The following is a 17085-nucleotide window of genomic DNA, read 5'->3' as shown; positions in this document are numbered from 1 at the left end:
GCAGGTACCGAGTGATGATGATCGTGGAAGAAGCCAGGCACTATATGAAGACTTCGATTGCATGGGCTGTTGGACTTCAAGGTGGAGATTGTTGGAGTTGAAGCCCAACGTCATTTGCCGAAGGCCCAGCCCATTAGATCAAAAACGACGTGTAGTAACAAGTCAGCGACATGAACGACACTGAGTCTGTTAAGACAAGTGTGTTATGTGCGGCTTGTTGATTGCCGTTGGATCTGGTCTAATCTAACGGACGAGTCTCATCCTAGCATTGATGAGTGATATAAAAAGGAGCTTTGACCGTGGTCTTCATCATTAGACCTAATCTCTTCTGTGTTTGCTCGGCTAGGGTTTGAGCGATTCTTCTCTTCTTCTCTGAATATTTTCTAAGTGTGTAATTGAGTCTGTTCGATCGCTTTGATTGTGAGCTCCTTGTGTGAGTTGTTGTAATTGGTTCGTTGTAAACACTGAGTTAATATTGTTTTGAGAGAGAGGGTGGTTGTGAGAAGAGTTCGAAGGGTGTAATCGAAGAATTGAAGATAGTGCCTGAGTTTCTCCGATTGGAGGTCAACGGGATTAGGATTCAGATCAACACATTGTTGGTTTGAATCTGAACCTCGGTAATTTGCCATGTCTTTTACTTTCTTGCACAGTTCTGTTTGTGTGTGTTTGTTTGCTTGATAGTTCATCAATTAGGTTGTTAGTTTTAGGGCTTAAGTTACAACATTTTTAAATGTCATCAATTAGGTTGTTAGTTTTAGGGCTTAAGTTACAACATTTTTAAATGTCTATTTTTTCTTGACAACCTAAAGAATTAATTGTCCAGATAATCACTCATGAAAAAAATAAGAGTATGATTCTGCTGTCTCTTTATTAATAATTGTGGGTGTGTACACAAAATTGACCGAGGAGAGAGGCAAATAAAAGTAAGTTCTTAACAATGCTATTTGATTCCATATTTGTTTTCAGTGGCCTGACAGATAATTAAGGTATATTATAATATGTAACAATTTATGCATGAAAGGATACTACTATTCGTTGAACCGAATTTCTGACACTTGTGTAGTTAAAAAAAGAAAAGAATAAATAGTGTTCCCAAAAATAATATTATGATATTCAAAGAGGACATAAACGTATCAATTTTTTAATGAAAAGAGAAGAAATTAAGTTTCAATGCCAATCTGAGGATAGGCTCATGCAACTTAAAGTGGATCAATCTATGATGTCACAAGAAGCTGGAACAAGCCTATCATGATAAGTAGACATAAAAATCCAAAATATGAGTCAAAATTCTCTCTCTACTCTCTCTCTCTCTCTCTCTCTCTCTCGGTCTGATGCGTCCCTTCAAGTTCCAACCATTCTAAGTCGATTACTTTTGTCTTTTTTTTTTATGATCCGTCGTTTCCATTTTCATATGGTACCATAACATTTTCCACCTCTCTAAAGAAGTCTGTCCGTAATCATCAGCATGTTCGCATCTCCTAATCATTTTCATGAAATCAATAAACAGAAAACAACAACTAAAGGTACTCCCTGTAGTATTTCCTTTAACTTCTTTTCCCCTCTTCTTTCTGTCTTTTTTTTCCTTGGAAATTATAGGCCATTCTTTTCCTAATTTTTCTTCAGTGCTCATATTATTAAATTCAACTGAAAAAGTAGTTAATATAACTATGTTCAAATCCTGAACTATGAAATCTTTAAAGAGCATTTCCATGCTTTGATGATCATCACCATTATATTGTATTTAGAAAATCGTACCTATACTTTATGCGTAATTGAAAACTAATAAATGCATATCATAGGCTATGAATCCTTCAGAATGCCAAACATTATAATTTACTTATAAACACGAGTATAATTTGGTTTCAGATAAAGCTTGTCTTGATAGTGGTCTTAGTTTCTCATAAATGTTCATTCCAATTACAGGCTGGTCAAAATCATGTTTCCTAGCTTGTCTCATGGTTATTCATGTGACACAAGCCTTTCCTCAGTCAAGCTTTGTATACCAGTCCTGTGAAAACGCCAAGGGAAACTATTCCACCGCTAGTACTTACAAGGCCAACCTAAACCGAGTCCTGTCCGTGCTTACCTCAGCCGATCAGGATATCAACAATGGCAATGGCTTTTACAGTTCGTCTAGTTCCTTCTATGGCCAATCCGGCGAAATTTACGTGACTGGGCTTTGTAGAGGTGACATTGAGAGCGACGCTTGTAGTCGTTGTCTCAACGAGTCCATGTATCTTCTGCCGAAAATTTGTCCGAATCAGAAGGAAGCGATCGGAGGGTTTGACGAGTGTATGTTGCGATACTCGAATGAATCGTCATCAAGCTTGACGTCATCTCACCCGAGACTCAATTTGTGGGATACTAATACTAGAAATGTTTCATCCGGATATGTGACTGTCTTTCTGCGAAGCCTGAGGGAATTGTTGAGCACGTTGAAAAACCAAGCATCGATCAAAGGTCATGAGAGAAAGTTTGCGATGGGAAATGAGAGCATTATAGGCTTTCGAACGATTTACGCTTTCGTTCAATGCACGCCTGATTTGTCCCGTCGGAGGTGCGAACGTTGCTTGGAAGAGGCTTTCGGAGACATAGCTTCGCATAATGGGTCGATCGGAGGAAGAGTTATCACGCCGACCTGTAACTTTAGATATGAAGTTTATAATTTCCTGGGACGCTCATACAATGCAACACCAACAGCGCGTCTACAATCAACGATACGATATTCTTCTCAACCATCATCTAACAAAGGTACACAAGACCCTTTTACTTTTTGTTTTGAAGTATTGTCATGGTATGCGATGAGCAAAATGGGAATGTTAGATTACCTGAAAAATATTTTTCTTTCAGGAACAAGATGGAAATTTGGAAATATATTTCGTTACAATGTGACAGCTTTTGATGGATTGATGTTCATGCGACATAAAATTTTATTTCGTTTAACTGTTTTTATAGCATTTGATCAAATTCACTGAAAACTTAAGCTTGAAGCTACTGTCTTCTTCTTTGGTTTTACGACATATCTAAATTACACACTTCCGATTAGTTCTTTGATAAAACAAATTACCAGAGTTTCTACCTATTTTATCTGTTTCATTTCTCACTTAATTTTATCGCAGAACAGGGGAGGCCATGCTTGTGACTATTCCTTTCATTAAGTTTTGAATAATGTTCCAATTGTGTATGTTTATCAAACTCTCTATGAGAGTATTGCCTTGGTGTACGCGTGTGTATTGGGTTAGAGGTTTATATACGTACTATAATTATTCAACAGTGCAAAACTTCGGTGATAAATATGATGAGATTTGCAGGAAAGAAGAACAACAAATCTAGAACTATCATCATCATCTCTACTGTCGTGCCAAGTGCTGCGGTGTTGGGACTCATTATCTCTATCGGCGTCTACACGAGAGTGAATAAATCAAGTGGCCAGAAAGTGGTTGAAAGTAAGTTTAAATAAATATTAATAGTAACTTAATTTCTTATTATTTTATTTTTTGAGTAATCATTCTTATTATCAGTAGTTCCTAAATATCATTAGTTTTTACTTTTTTCTTTATTTATTTATGAAAATTATTGTTTAAAGAGTTATTATTTAGTCTTTAATAAGTTTTCTTGAGGATTGAACTCACGCCTTAGGTGAGGAGGTAATGTCACCTATTACGATCGAACGATCGGAGAAGACAAATTGAATGAGAGAGAGAGAGAGAGAGATGGAAGAATAGAGGATTGAATAATATACCTCGAACTGATTCTTACTTTCTCATTAATTGAAATAAAAATTAATACATGCGAATATATAAAGACGAGCTAAAACAGTATTAACGAACATAACGAACAACTTACATCAAAACGTTGTCGTATGGGTTAATAACAAAACAAAGATAAAAGATTGTGACTGGTCGACGCGTATTGGCAAGTCGCCCAATCTGCATCAGAGTATGGTCGGACTTGTGTTGAAGACGTGGAAGGAAAAGCAAACCAAGGCCAGGTTGACCTTTGATGTAGCGGAGAAGATGATGAGCAGCCTTCAAATGTACTTCCCTTGGAGCATGTAGAAATTGACTCGGTGTATGAACAAGGAACATGATATCTAGCTTTGAGATTGTCAGATATAGAAGTCTCCCAATCAACCGTCTGTAGTGAGTGATATCTTCCAACAAGTCACTCTCAGTGCTTGACAAGTTTTGGTGTGGATTCATGGGAGTTTGAACCGGCTTAGAATCCAAAAAGCCGAAGTCTTCCAGAAGTTGTGAGTATTGTCTTTGACTCACTACAATCCCTTTTGTAGAAATTTTTTCTTCCAGACCAAGAAAAAATTTCAAGGGACCAAGATTTCTGAGCCTAAACGAGTCTTTTAGGTACCTTTTGGCTGAGTCAATAATAGGAGATGAAGGGCCTGCAACGATGATGTCGTTGATGTAGAGCAAGATAGCCACAAACTCCAATCCTTTACCTCTAGTGAACAGGCTGTAATCATATTTTGATTGCTCAAAACCTCCTCTAACAATAGCTTGTGTGAATTTTAGATTCTATTGGCGTAAGGCTTGTTTTAATCCATTAGATGGATTTGTGTAGCTTGCAAACCAACTTCCCATTTCCTTGTGTAGTTTGAAGCTCCCCCTGAGGCTCAAAACCCAAAGACAATGCCATGTAGACTTCTTGAAATAGATCTCCATTCAAGAATGCATTTTGGATGTCAAGCTGAGCTAAGATCCAATTCTAGGATACTGCTAGTGCCAAAAGAAGTTTCACAGTGACCAACTTTGCCACCGGAGAAAAAGTCTCTATGAAGTCAACTCCTTTCTGATTATACCCTTTGGCCATTAATCTAGCTTTGTGTCGTGCTAGAGATCCATCTGAATTAAGCTTGTTTGTATATATCCATTTGCATCCAATGGCCTTCTTTCCTTCAAGTAAAGGAACAACTGACCACGTGTCGTTCTCTGTCATTGCTTGCAACTCCTGATCCATAGCTTGCCTTCACTCATGATGCTTCATAACTTGATTGTAGTAGCTTGGAGTGTAATGCACTGACACAGAGAATATAATCCCGAAATGAAGGAGATAGATGATCATAATTCAAAACCAGATCAAGAGAATGTGGAGAATTATAGCATTGACTTTATAGAGATGAGACCAATCCACAATGGTAATCATGTAGATATGGAGGGATAACCACTGTTCTTTCTGATCTTCTCAGCGGTCGCAATGTTGGTGCCTCATCTGTGTGTTCTACAACATCACGTGTAGGTGAACCTTCATGATGTGAAACCTCACTTTGATAAGGGATATCCAAGCGTATGCTAGTTGGGGATCAAATCGTCAGAATTGATATCTTGAACATCATGTGAAATGTATGGCAAAACAATCTTGTCAAAAGGATCATGGAAAGAATGAGTAACATTCTTATGATGAAAGGAAATTAGTTTTCATGAAAAACTACATCTCTTGATAGGAACACTTATAGCGGTGTTCATATCTAAGAGTTTGTAACCTTTGACTCCCGGTGTATATCCAATGAATACACATAGGCGTGCTTGAGGTTGAAATTTTGTCCTATGAGCTCTAATGGTTGAGGCAAAGGCCAAACAACCAAAAACTCTTAAGGAATTTGTAATCAACTTCCTTTTGATACAGCTTTTCAAAAGGTGAGGAATGCTGCAATAAAGGAGTGGGAGTATGGTTAATGAGATACACAACAGTTAGAATACAATCAGACCAAAAGGATATTGGAATTCCGGATTGAAAGTACAGTGCACGAGCCACATTCAGCAAATGCTGGTGTTTCCTTTCAGCTACAGAATTTTGTTCTGGAGTCTCAACACACGAGTATCGATGCATGATGCCTTGTTTTGCAAAAAAAGTCAATGAAAGTTAGCTCTTTTGCATTGTCAGACCTAAAGGCTTTGATGTTAGTATCAAAGGTGTTAGTGATCATAGCATAGAAACGAGGGATAATAGTGTGGACATCAGATTTGCATTTCAACATGTGAGTTTGGAGAAAGAATACTTTTTTTTGTATATCATCAAGCCATACGGCATCTACATTTATAGTAAGATAAAATAACAAGTAGGGAAATACTCTAGCCTACAGAATAGGAACTAACTAACAGCTAACACTTATCTAATATTTAGTTAATAAACAGCTAATTTACGCTAAATTATCTAACTACTAATACACGTACATAATTTTCTACACTCCCCCTCAAGTTGGTAAGTATATATCATACATTCCCAACTTGCTAACAAGTAAATCAAACACCGGTTTAAATAATCCCTTAGTTAAAATATCAACTGTTTGATCCTTCGTGGATACAAATGGTGTGCACACAATTCCAGCTTCAATGTTCTCCTTGATGAAGTGTCTGTCCACTTCAATATGCTTGGTCCGATCGTGTTGCACGGGATTGTGAGCAATGATGATAGCTGCCTTGTTATCACAATACAGCTTCATAGACAGGTCCATCTCCATCTTCAGTTCTTTGATCAATCTCTTGATCCAAAGAATTTCACAAATTCCATTAGCCATAGCTCGAAACTCTGATTCTGCACTACTTCTAGCCACCACATTTTGTTTCTTACTCCTCCAAGTCACCAGATTCCCCCATACATATGTGCAGTAACCTGAAGTAGATCTCCGATCAGTTACAGAACCAGCGTAGTCTGCATCTGTGAAGGCTTCAACTGTTCGGCTATTGCCCTTTTTGAAAAATAGGCCTTTCCCTGGACAGCCTTTCAGGTACCTGAGTATTCTGTAAGCCGCTTCAAGATGCTCCTCATATGGACAATGCATGAATTGACTCACCATGCTGACAGCGAATGCTATATCCGGTCTTGTGTGCGCCAAGTAAATCAGTCTTCCCACCAATCTCTGATACTGCTGGATATTAACTGGCACTCCATCCTTGACATCTCCTAGCTTCTGATTAGGATCAATGGGCGTGTCCGCCGGTCTACATGCACTCATTCCTGTTTCTTGGAGAAGATCCAGGACATACTTCCTTTGTGAAACACAGATTCCTTCCTTTGACCGAGCTATCTCCATGGCCAGAAAGTACTTCAATTCTCCCAAGTCTTTTACTTCGAACTCATGAGCAAGCTTCTTTTTCAAGTTTTCGATTTCTTCATGATAATTTCCTGTGAGGATAATATCATCTACATAGACAATCAATACTGCAATCTCCCCCTTACTTGAAAACCTCATGAAGAGTGTATGATCGGCTTGAGCTTGTTGGAATCCCTGTCTTTTGATGAACTGAGTGAACCTGTCAAACCAAGCTCTCGGAGACTGTTTAAGTCCATACAAGGCTCTCTCTAGTTTGCACACCTTTGACCCGAAGTTGCTTTCAAATCCTGGAGGAGGAGTCATGTATACTTCTTCTTCTTCAAGCTTCCCATTAAGAAAAGCATTCTTCACATCTAATTGTTGAAGTGGCCAATCCAGATTAACCGCTAGAGACAGAAGTATTCTTACAGTATTCAATTTAGCAACCGGTACAAAGGTTTCAGTATAGTCTATGCCATAGGTTTGTGTATAACCTTTGGCGACTAACCTTGCCTTATATCTCTCCAGAGTTCCATTTGCCTTGAACTTAGGAGTGAAAACCCATCTACATCCCACTGTTGGTTTGTCTCTGGGCAACTCGACAACTTTCCATGTCTGATTCTTTTCAAGTGCATCCATCTCTTCCAAAACATCCTTCTTCCACTCGGGTTTAGATAGAGCTTCCTGTATGGTTGAGGGAATAGTGATAGAAGAGACACTAAAGATGAAGGTTGCAAAAGATGAGGATAATCTAGAATAGGAGACATAGTTTGAGATAGGATATTTGGCACATGATCTTTTTTCTTTTCGGAGAGCAATTGGCAAATCAAGTTCAATGGAATTATTACCTTCTTCACTTGCTGTCACCGAGTCAGATTCATGAGCAGGTACAAGATCGGGGACTTTCTCTATTCTTTGATTTGGGAACTTCCTCTCATAAATTTTGCCAAAGAACTTACTTATTTGTTGTTGCTCTTCTTTTTCCTTTGTTTCAATTGTTTTAATTTCAGTTGCATTCTGCTCATTTTCTGCTGATCGTGTTTCAGTTATATGCTGCTCATTATCTTATGTTTCATGACCATTTTCTGATGCACCTAGATTTCTAGTATGATGCACATCTAGATTAATGTCAAGAAAATCAAGATTAAGATGATCATTATCATTTTTATAATTATTCGCATCTTCAATTAAACTCTCCCCCTGAAGATGAGTATAAAAAAAGGTTGATTTTCAACAAAACTAGTGTCCATAGTTACAAACATCTTTTTTGTCGAAGGTTCAAAGCATTTATACCCTTTTTGTGTTGATGAGATTCCTAGGAAAACACATTTTGTTCCTCTTGGATCAAATTTACTTGCTGTTTTGTCAGGGTTTTTAATAAACACTGTGCAACCAAAATTTTTTAAAGGAAGAGAGCTAATTAACCTATTTGTCGGAAAGCAATCTTGAAGAGTGCTAATAGGAGTTTTAAATCCTAAAATTTTTTATGGCATCCGATTGATTAAGTAGGTTGCATGTAAAACAGCATCTCCCCAAAGGTATCTAGGAATTTTAGTTGAAAACATGATTGCACGAGTTACTTCAAGTAAATGTCTATTTTTCCTTTCAGCAATTCCGTTTTGAGCAGGTGTATTTATGCAAGAACTTTGATGAACAATTCCCTTTTCAGCAAAAAAAAATTGTTTAGATTTTGGGAAAAATACTCTCGGCCATTATCACTTCTTACCATTTTAATTTTGGTATTGAATTGAGTTTGGACCATAGTATAAAAATTTCTAAACACATTTTCTACCTCAGATTTTTCCTTAAGTAAAAACACCAAAGTTACCCGAGTATGATCATCTATGATTGTTACAAACCATCTCTTTCCTTTTAAGGTTGATACTCTAGATGCACCCCAAATATCACTATGCACAAGAGTAAAAGGACTAGTAGGTTTGTAAGTATGAGGAAGATAGGGATTTCTATGGTGTTTTGCAAGAGCACACATATCACAATGAAATAATGAAGGATCTTTATTAGCAAACAACTTAGGAAACAATTTTTTCAAATAATGAAAACTAGGATGACCTAGTCTATAATGCAGCAGGTACAATTCATTGTCACTGGAAAAAGAAATTTGCAAACAAGTATTTCTTTGACCTTTTTTATTTGATTCAATCCCTTCATCAAAGATATAGAGTCCATCTTCCTCTCTAGCACTGCCAATCGTCTTCCCCGATGCCAGATCCTGAAGAATGCAATAAGAGGGAAAGAACGTAGCACAACATTGAAGATCTTTGGTTAGTTTGCTTACGGAGGCAAGATTACAGGATAGTTTTGGGACATGTAGGACTTTAGAAAGATCAATTAAAGAGGAAATTTTGATATCTCCTATTCCTGCAATGGCTGATAAAGAGCCATCTGCAACTTTTACTTTTTTATCTCCTGCACAGGGTTTATATGAATGATAGATTTTGAGATAGAAGTCATGTGATCGGTTGCACCCGAGTCAATGACCCAGGAATTTTTTGATTTTTCGGAACAAAAAAATGATGCGATTTTACCATTCTGAGCATAAGAGCAGGAAGGAGAGGTTTGGTTTGAATTTTTCTGGGCTGTTAGGAGTTGAAGAAGCTGTTCTATCTGTTCCCTTGTGAAATTAGGCTGATTGGAATTGACTTGCTGCTCCTGTTGAGTCTCAATCATGGCAGTTTGGAGAGCTTTCTCGGGTCTCTTCTTTCCTGCCCCTGGTGGCTTCCCATGAATTTTCCAGCACGTCTCTCTGGTATGCCACAGCTTCTTACAATGATCACACCAAGGCTTCTTCTTCTCGTCTCTAATCATCATTGCCGAGGAGTCTTCAGCTTCATTGCTCTGTCCTGGATTGCTGTACATGATCTTCCTCCTGCTTTCTTCCAGTCTGATTTCGGAGAACACCTCTCGGATTGAGGGTAAGGGCTTCCTTCCTAGAATCCTTCCCTTCACATCATCCAGACTCCGATTGACTCCTGCTAGGAACATGTAGACTCTGTCGTTCTCCTCTCTTTTCTTGTGCCTGGCCAGGTCCTTTGCGCTCTCCCATTCGTCGTCATGGCACTGGTCAAGTTCCTGCCATAGAGACACCATCTCATTGTAATGAGTCGTGACATCTCGATTACCTTGTTTTGATTTCCACAGCATCGTCTTCAACTCGAAAATCTGAGAAGAATTCTCAAGATCTGAGTATGTTTCTCTGATGGAATCCCACACCTCCTTTGCTGTCTTCATGAACATGTGGGGCTTGGCGATTGATGCATCCATTGAACTGAGAAGCCAGGCTGTCACCAAGGAATTTTCTGACCTCAAGGTACTGTAGCCATCTTCGCTGCTCTTTTTTTCTTTGATTTCTCCGGTTAAGTATCCCAGCCTTCCCTTTCCATCTACTGCTAGCTTGACAGATTGAGACCATTCTAAATAATTCTTTCCATTCAATCTATGGCCAGTAATGAGCATAGACGAATAAATAGAAGATTGTTGGTTTACTGTAGGGCTAGTTTGTATAATAGGAAAAGAGACATTTTGTGACTGGGAAGATTTGGGGCTATCGTTTTCCATCGTGATGATGAATACCTATAGCTCTGATACCATGTGAGTTTGGAGAAAGAATACTTTTTTTTGTATATCATCAAGCCATACGGCATCTACATTTATAGTAAGATAAAATAACAAGTAGGGAAATACTCTAGCCTACAGAATAGGAACTAACTAACAGCTAACACTTATCTAATATTTAGTTAATAAACAGCTAATTTACGCTAAATTATCTAACTACTAATACACGTACATAATTTTCTACAAAACATAAAGATCCAACAAAATCTAGTACAATCGTCTACTAGAGTAAGGATAAATATGTGTCCAGTTTTGCAAGGAACAGAAAAAGGACCCCAGATATCACAGTGGATCAAATCAAAAGCATTAGAAGACATGTTGTTCATAGAAGGAAAATAAGGTATGCTTTGTTTTGCTAAATGACAAATACAACAAGGCCTTTTATTTTTATTTTCATGAGAGATATAATCTAACTTGTTCTTCAAGATTTGTAGTCTCTTAAAGGACAAGTGACCTAAGCGATCATGCCACATGTCTGCAGTGACTTTGTTGATATAGCTAGTCTGAGATTTTCCTGTAAACACATACAAATCTCCTCGTCTTTCACCCTTGCCAATCATCTTCTTGGGACATATACCCTATATCTTAAAAAAGTTAGAATAAAAAAATACTTTGACTGTGGAATTCTCACTCAAAGCACTAACAGAAATCAAGTTAAGTTTGAAGATAGGAACCAATAAAACATCTTTCAAGAGAAGATCATTGCTAAGCCTAACATCACCACAATGAAGATACAATTATATTCTCATTAGTGGTGATTTTCTGTTACTATTTGTGGTAGTTTTCATTTTATTAATTATTTTTATTATTATTACTTGTTATAAACACCATGACAGTTACAAAAACGTACCTATTAATATGCACTTTTGCCTTCATTTATGCATAAATGGTATGGCTCATCATGACATGTTAATCATCAGTTCATCCATTTTAATACGTATGCTTAATTATGTTGATTAGATAGAGATCCCGTATCTGAGCCTAATAGAGCTGATCCCGTATCCGAGCCTACTCGCAACAAAAGAGCGAGATTCTTTAGAAATCCTTGGTCGCGGCGTACTGAAGGAGTTGGACCCTCAAAATGCACGCAGTTCAACTTTGCGACCATTGAACGTGCAACAAATAACTTTTCCGTTCAAAATATAGTACACACGGGATCATTTGTGGACCAGATATACAGGGTAAGAATATATATTATATGTAAATGTGCATACATATCTATGTATTTTCCTATAAGATGTATTTTTCAGGGTACTCTTCCCGATGGACAACAAATCCTGGTGAAACGCCCGGGGTTGACATCAAAGGATGTCTCTAAGAACGAGATAGAGGTTTTGTCCAAGCTTCAACACCGCAATGTGGTTAGGCTTCTTGATTCCGCCGTGAAAGGAGATGAAACGCTCGTCGTATACGAATTTCTCCCGAAGAGCCTTGATCGTTGCATATTCGGTATTATTTAATTTGCACTCTGATCTGTCTTCCTTTCTGGCTCGTATAATCGTATTAATTGATATATTTGGATCGACTCAAAGGTGAAGAAGCGAATCTGGATTGGGATACACTACACAGCATTATAAAAGGCGTTGCTCGTGGTCTCCTCTATCTTCATGAAGATTGTCTGTCAACAATTGTTCACCGAGATATCAAACCTGGTAATATATTGTTGGATGAAAATATGAAGCCTAAGATTTCGGAGTTCGGATTGGCAAAGCTTTTGGTGTCAGGTCAGAGTGAAGACGACAATACAGCAGTAGCTGGGACAATGTAAGTGAAGTAAACATCTTTTAGTTATATTATGTCCGGATTACTTCTCTCCTCTAAGTTTTAACTAAAACAAATAAATAGAAATTCACATTCTTATGTAAATATATCAAAATTCAGGGGATATATTGCTCCAGAATGTTTTAGGGGGGCCATAATGTCTGCCAAGGCGGACGTCTATGGTTTTGGGGTCGTGCTTATAGAAATTTTGTGTGGACGAAAAAATCTCCAGTACCACATTGAAGAAGACTTCGTCCCCCTATTGAACAAGGTAAGTTGTACAAACAAAATACTGGAATATTAAGACCATCTCCGACCACAAACTTTAAAATAAGATAGTTGTTATCATATTGTTTTATCTCCAACTTAAGACTCCATTTTAACACCACAATCCACCAAGACGTATTCTTAATTAATTATTTTTAATAAATATTATCTATTATTTTATTAACTCTTAACTATTTTACATTTATTACATTTAATTCACACACACACACACACACTAATTTTTAAGGTACTTTAAAAATTAAAAATATAACATAGTATTATAAAATAACTCCATGGAATTTGTTGAATTGGAAAATTCACCACCTCCCAAATGTTGGAGAAAATAGAGTTGAATGTTGGAGACAATCAAGTCATTTTTACTCTTCTCACCCCATAGAGTGAGTTGGAGATGCTTTTACCCTGGAGTGATGCTATTCGGCCCGATTCACGAGCCCGAACGATTCACTCACGTGATGACACGTGGCAGTTTGTTGCCACGTGTCATCACGCGAGTGGATCGTTCGGGACTCGTGAATCGGGCCGAAAATCAATTTCCTTTACCCTGACTCGTATATGTCAAGAATGATATCTTAATATTTATATATGCAGGTCGAGAGAAAATGGAGGGATGGTTCTGCTTGGGATCTCGTCGGTCAGCAACGAACGAGAAACGGATCCGAGTCTGAAAAGCAGATGATCATGAAGTGCGTCCACATTGGACTATTGTGTGTCCAAGAGGACTACAATAGTAGGCCCACCATGAATTCGGTCCTCCACATGCTTAGCTGTGACTCTGTTTCACTGCCGGATGTCGGACAAATATGCAGATATGGACGGACTTATCAGAGCGACACTGAAGATTCCATTTTATCAGCAGATAATTCATCGAGCACGATCGCTGAGAGCCACAGCGGTGTAACAAGAAACAAGATTCGGGTGGTCGTTTTAAGCTTGAGATTCATCAAGAACTTGCGTCGCATGGCAGACCTTCGACGCGCATACGAATTGCCTTAAAAAATCAGCATCAACAATTCCAAAATTTTGTTATGTATTTTTTTTTCCCCTTCAGTATAACTAATTTCTTGATTTCAACAAGAGAAAATGGCAGCATAAGTGCCTATTGTGTTTGGTTTTCATTCCAAAAAGTGTTTTTGATTTTTTGAGATAAAAAAATTGAAAACAAAAAGTGAAAATTGTGTTTGGTTTAATTTTTCGGAAAAAATTTTCAAAAAATTTTGAAGTTGTTTTGTAAAAGAGTAAAGAAAACTGAAAACAAATAAAATGTGTTTTGTAAAAAAAATTTCTTCTCTTCTCTCCTCCTTCTCCTTCAAAAACAAAAATGAAAACTGCACCAAACAGTTTTTTCAATTTCTCAAAAACAAAAATGAAAACTGTACCAAACATCTTTCTGAAAATAACTGCAAAATAATTTTTCAGTACAACTACAAAAATTAGAAAATAGAAAACAAAAACTTTTTTAGTTAAATTTTTCAGTAAAACTGTTTGGTTTGTGATTACAAATTTGTTTTTTGTTTTCTAATTCTAAATTATAGAAAACATTTTTAGAAAATATGTTTGGTTATAGTACTTGGAAAATAAATTTAGAATCATGTTTTTTTTTTAATTTGTTTAGAAAACAGAAAACAATGAAATTGTGTTTTCTATTTTATCTCTCTTATATTTTAAATTAAACTCTAAAACAATTGAATGTAAAACATAACCAAATAACATTTTAAAATATTTTGAAACGTAATTCTAAATGTGTATTAAATTTAAAATTAGAATCAGAAAACAAAATACCAAACCTTTCACTCAAGTTACACATATTACATGTAATGAATGATATCCCAAGTAGTTATACATGCAGGTCCGGAGAAACTGGAGGGATGGGACGGCTTGGAATCTCATTGCTCGTCTTCAAATGAGAAACGAATCCGAGCCCGAAAAGACGATGATCATGAGGTGCGTCCACATCGGGCTGTTGTGGACTCTCCGAGTTTGTATGGCCTCCTCTTCCTGACATTGATGAAGATTCCGATTCACCGGCAGAAGATTTATCGAGAGGCATCCAGAGCCACCGTGGTGTAACCGGAAACGGAATTTTGATGGTGGTTTTGTGTTGTAGATTCATCAAGAACTTGCGTCGCATGGCTGATCTTCCGCGCACACTCGGATCGCGTTAAAGATTTTGAAACCAGCAATCACCAGCAATTCGAAGTGTTGTTTTTATAATTTTCGTTATTTTTCTCCAGTTTTTTTTTTTTTTAATTCTTTTAGAATAGTTTAAATCGGATTTACTGATTTCTGAAATACATACAACAATTTTACTTTGTAGAACTCAACGTACAGAGTATTTTGTCAAAAAACAAACCAAATGTAGTCTCAATATTTCTAAGATATTTGTTTTGTTCCATATAATCAGAGATAGACCAGACTATTTTGCATTTAAGACAGAATCACTAAAACACGTGCAGTGAAGATGTGTTACAGATTTCTCTTGGGACACTTATTAGTCTTCTTTTTCAGACCATGTTTTTTCCTTCTACAGGTTCAACCAGATAAGATGTGTTATTTTCAAATTTGAAGTTTGAACATAAAATTTAGGATCAAACAAAGTGGCGGTGCTAGCTTATGTAAGGAAGGTGCCATGATGTAAATGATAACAATAAAAAAATAAAAAAATAAAAAAAAAATAAAAAAAAGTGGACTTTTGTTTTGATGTTCAAACTTCAAACAAAGTTGATTAATTGTTTTTTTTTTTTTTTTCCTTTTAAAACATCTCCTTGACTGAAAAAAGAAAATGAAAATAAAATCAGTCCGAGCACCTGTATATTCTTTTAATCAATAATTTATCATAACAAGCTAGAAGATTAATTACTTTGAATTAAACTCTTCGATTGTTTTCTAATTTACAAAGTTAAACACACATGCTATAAAAATGGCGGCTTTTAACAACTCAGTCAGTACACCCAAAGCTGACCGAATTCCTCCATAATAATGATTCATGATTAGCCACCTCTTTGCTAGTGTTATTATAAAATAAATAAATAAATACATTAGCTGCACATTAAAAATGAACTTCCCATATTCAAAGCTTCCAACTATCACATGAAACAACAACAACAACAACAATAATAATAATAATATTAGTAAGGTACATTCAATGAAGAAGATATATAATCATTTAGTATTTAGTACATTCAAGTTGGGCATGTACATACACTTCCATTTCCTCTCCAAAATAGTATCATTCAGCTTTGTTATATATATTTTCCTCAAGGAACTCAAAATAAGATCAAACTCTCTCTCTCTCTCTCTCTCTCTCTCTCTCTCTCTCTCTCTCTCTCTCTCTCTCTCCATAAAGTCAACCACTGGAAGAAAGCAAAGAGGAGAGCAAAGAAAGATCAGGAAGAGGCATAAAGTGCATAATCTACTCGGCCATACTTTTCACGGTGGCCGTGTTCGGAGTAATGACGTGGTTCATCCCCTCCGCCACCGTGATCAAAACTCCCAAATTCACTCTCTCCGCGGTCACGCCCTCAAACATCACCGCCACCGAAACGTCTTTCGAGATGGACTTGCGAGCCGAGTTCGCGGTCAAGAACAAGAACTTGGGCTTCTTCTCGTACCGCGGCACCGAGGCCACGTTTCTCTACCAAGGCACGCCCGTCGGCGCGGCCGCGATAGGAAAGCGCTCGATCGGAGCTCGATCCACCAAGCGGTTCAACGTAACTGTTCCGATGAGCTCGGATGGGGTTTCGGACCGGACGGGTCTAGGGCTTGACCTGAGCCGCGGAGTTTTGCCGGTCACGTGCGAGGCAAGGCTTAAGGGGAGAGTTGAGACCATGAAGGTGCGTCGGAGTAGGACGGTTCGGCTGAGTTGTGCCATGGTGGTCGATTTGAAAGCTAGGGCTGTCCGAGATTTGAAGTGCGTGTGAGCGAGAGAGTAACGTAGGGTGTTTAAATTATATACATTTGTGGTTTTTATTTGGGACGCGCCGCGCGTGACATAATATATTATTTATTTATGTGTAACAATTCAGATACGTAAAATGTATGCACAAAAAAGTTATTTTTTTTTTATTATTTTATACAATTTATATTTTTGAATTTCAATTCATGTACAAATATAATTCATACGACATATGTCTACATGTGACAAATTGAAGCTAATATGGTATGCTTACCATTAAAGATTAAAGATGCTCTAATATGTTAATGGCCACGAGTAATAATATCCTGATCATTGAGTACGAAGCTTTATTTTAGGCTCTTTTAAAGTAAGTTATAGATTAAAATATTGGGATTATTTGATATAATGACCTTTTTTTTTTTTACAAAATATATATATATATTAATGGCTGGAGAGTTATTAG

At 37.2% G+C, this 17085-nt stretch overlaps 3 protein-coding genes across 3 annotated transcripts; 2 read left to right on the top strand and 1 right to left on the bottom strand.

The window, feature by feature from the left end:
- Positions 1–1920: 1920 nt before the first annotated feature.
- On the top strand, positions 1921–14329 carry LOC149405612 (cysteine-rich receptor-like protein kinase 25). Its single transcript, XM_089607349.1, has 7 exons — positions 1921–2751; positions 3312–3446; positions 11642–11862; positions 11932–12130; positions 12214–12445; positions 12563–12713; positions 13319–14329. Exons 1-7 carry the CDS (start codon positions 1956–1958, stop codon positions 13721–13723), a joined length of 2139 nt encoding a protein of 712 aa, XP_089463475.1. The 5' UTR covers positions 1921–1955; the 3' UTR covers positions 13724–14329.
- On the bottom strand, positions 6030–11557 carry LOC149405613 (uncharacterized). The gene is made up of 8 exons (XM_089603745.1): positions 11532–11557; positions 11293–11392; positions 10640–10710; positions 9595–10502; positions 9384–9475; positions 9191–9278; positions 6234–8076; positions 6030–6045 (listed from the first exon to the last, which is right to left on the bottom strand). Exons 1-8 carry the CDS (start codon positions 11555–11557, stop codon positions 6030–6032), a joined length of 3144 nt encoding a protein of 1047 aa, XP_089459871.1.
- Positions 14330–15896: 1567 nt separating the features above from the next.
- On the top strand, positions 15897–16751 carry LOC149405611 (late embryogenesis abundant protein At1g64065-like). The gene has a single exon (XM_089607053.1). It carries the CDS (start codon positions 16180–16182, stop codon positions 16645–16647), a length of 468 nt encoding a protein of 155 aa, XP_089463179.1. The 5' UTR covers positions 15897–16179; the 3' UTR covers positions 16648–16751.
- The last annotated feature ends 334 nt before the right edge of the window (positions 16752–17085 follow it).

This window comes from Urtica dioica, chromosome 2 (genome assembly GCF_054948205.1).
Source record: "Urtica dioica subsp. dioica isolate 48M chromosome 2, U.dioica_male_clone48M_v1_H2, whole genome shotgun sequence".
NCBI classification, from domain to species: domain Eukaryota; kingdom Viridiplantae; phylum Streptophyta; class Magnoliopsida; order Rosales; family Urticaceae; genus Urtica; species Urtica dioica.
This window is presented reverse-complemented; position numbering and strand designations above follow the sequence as displayed.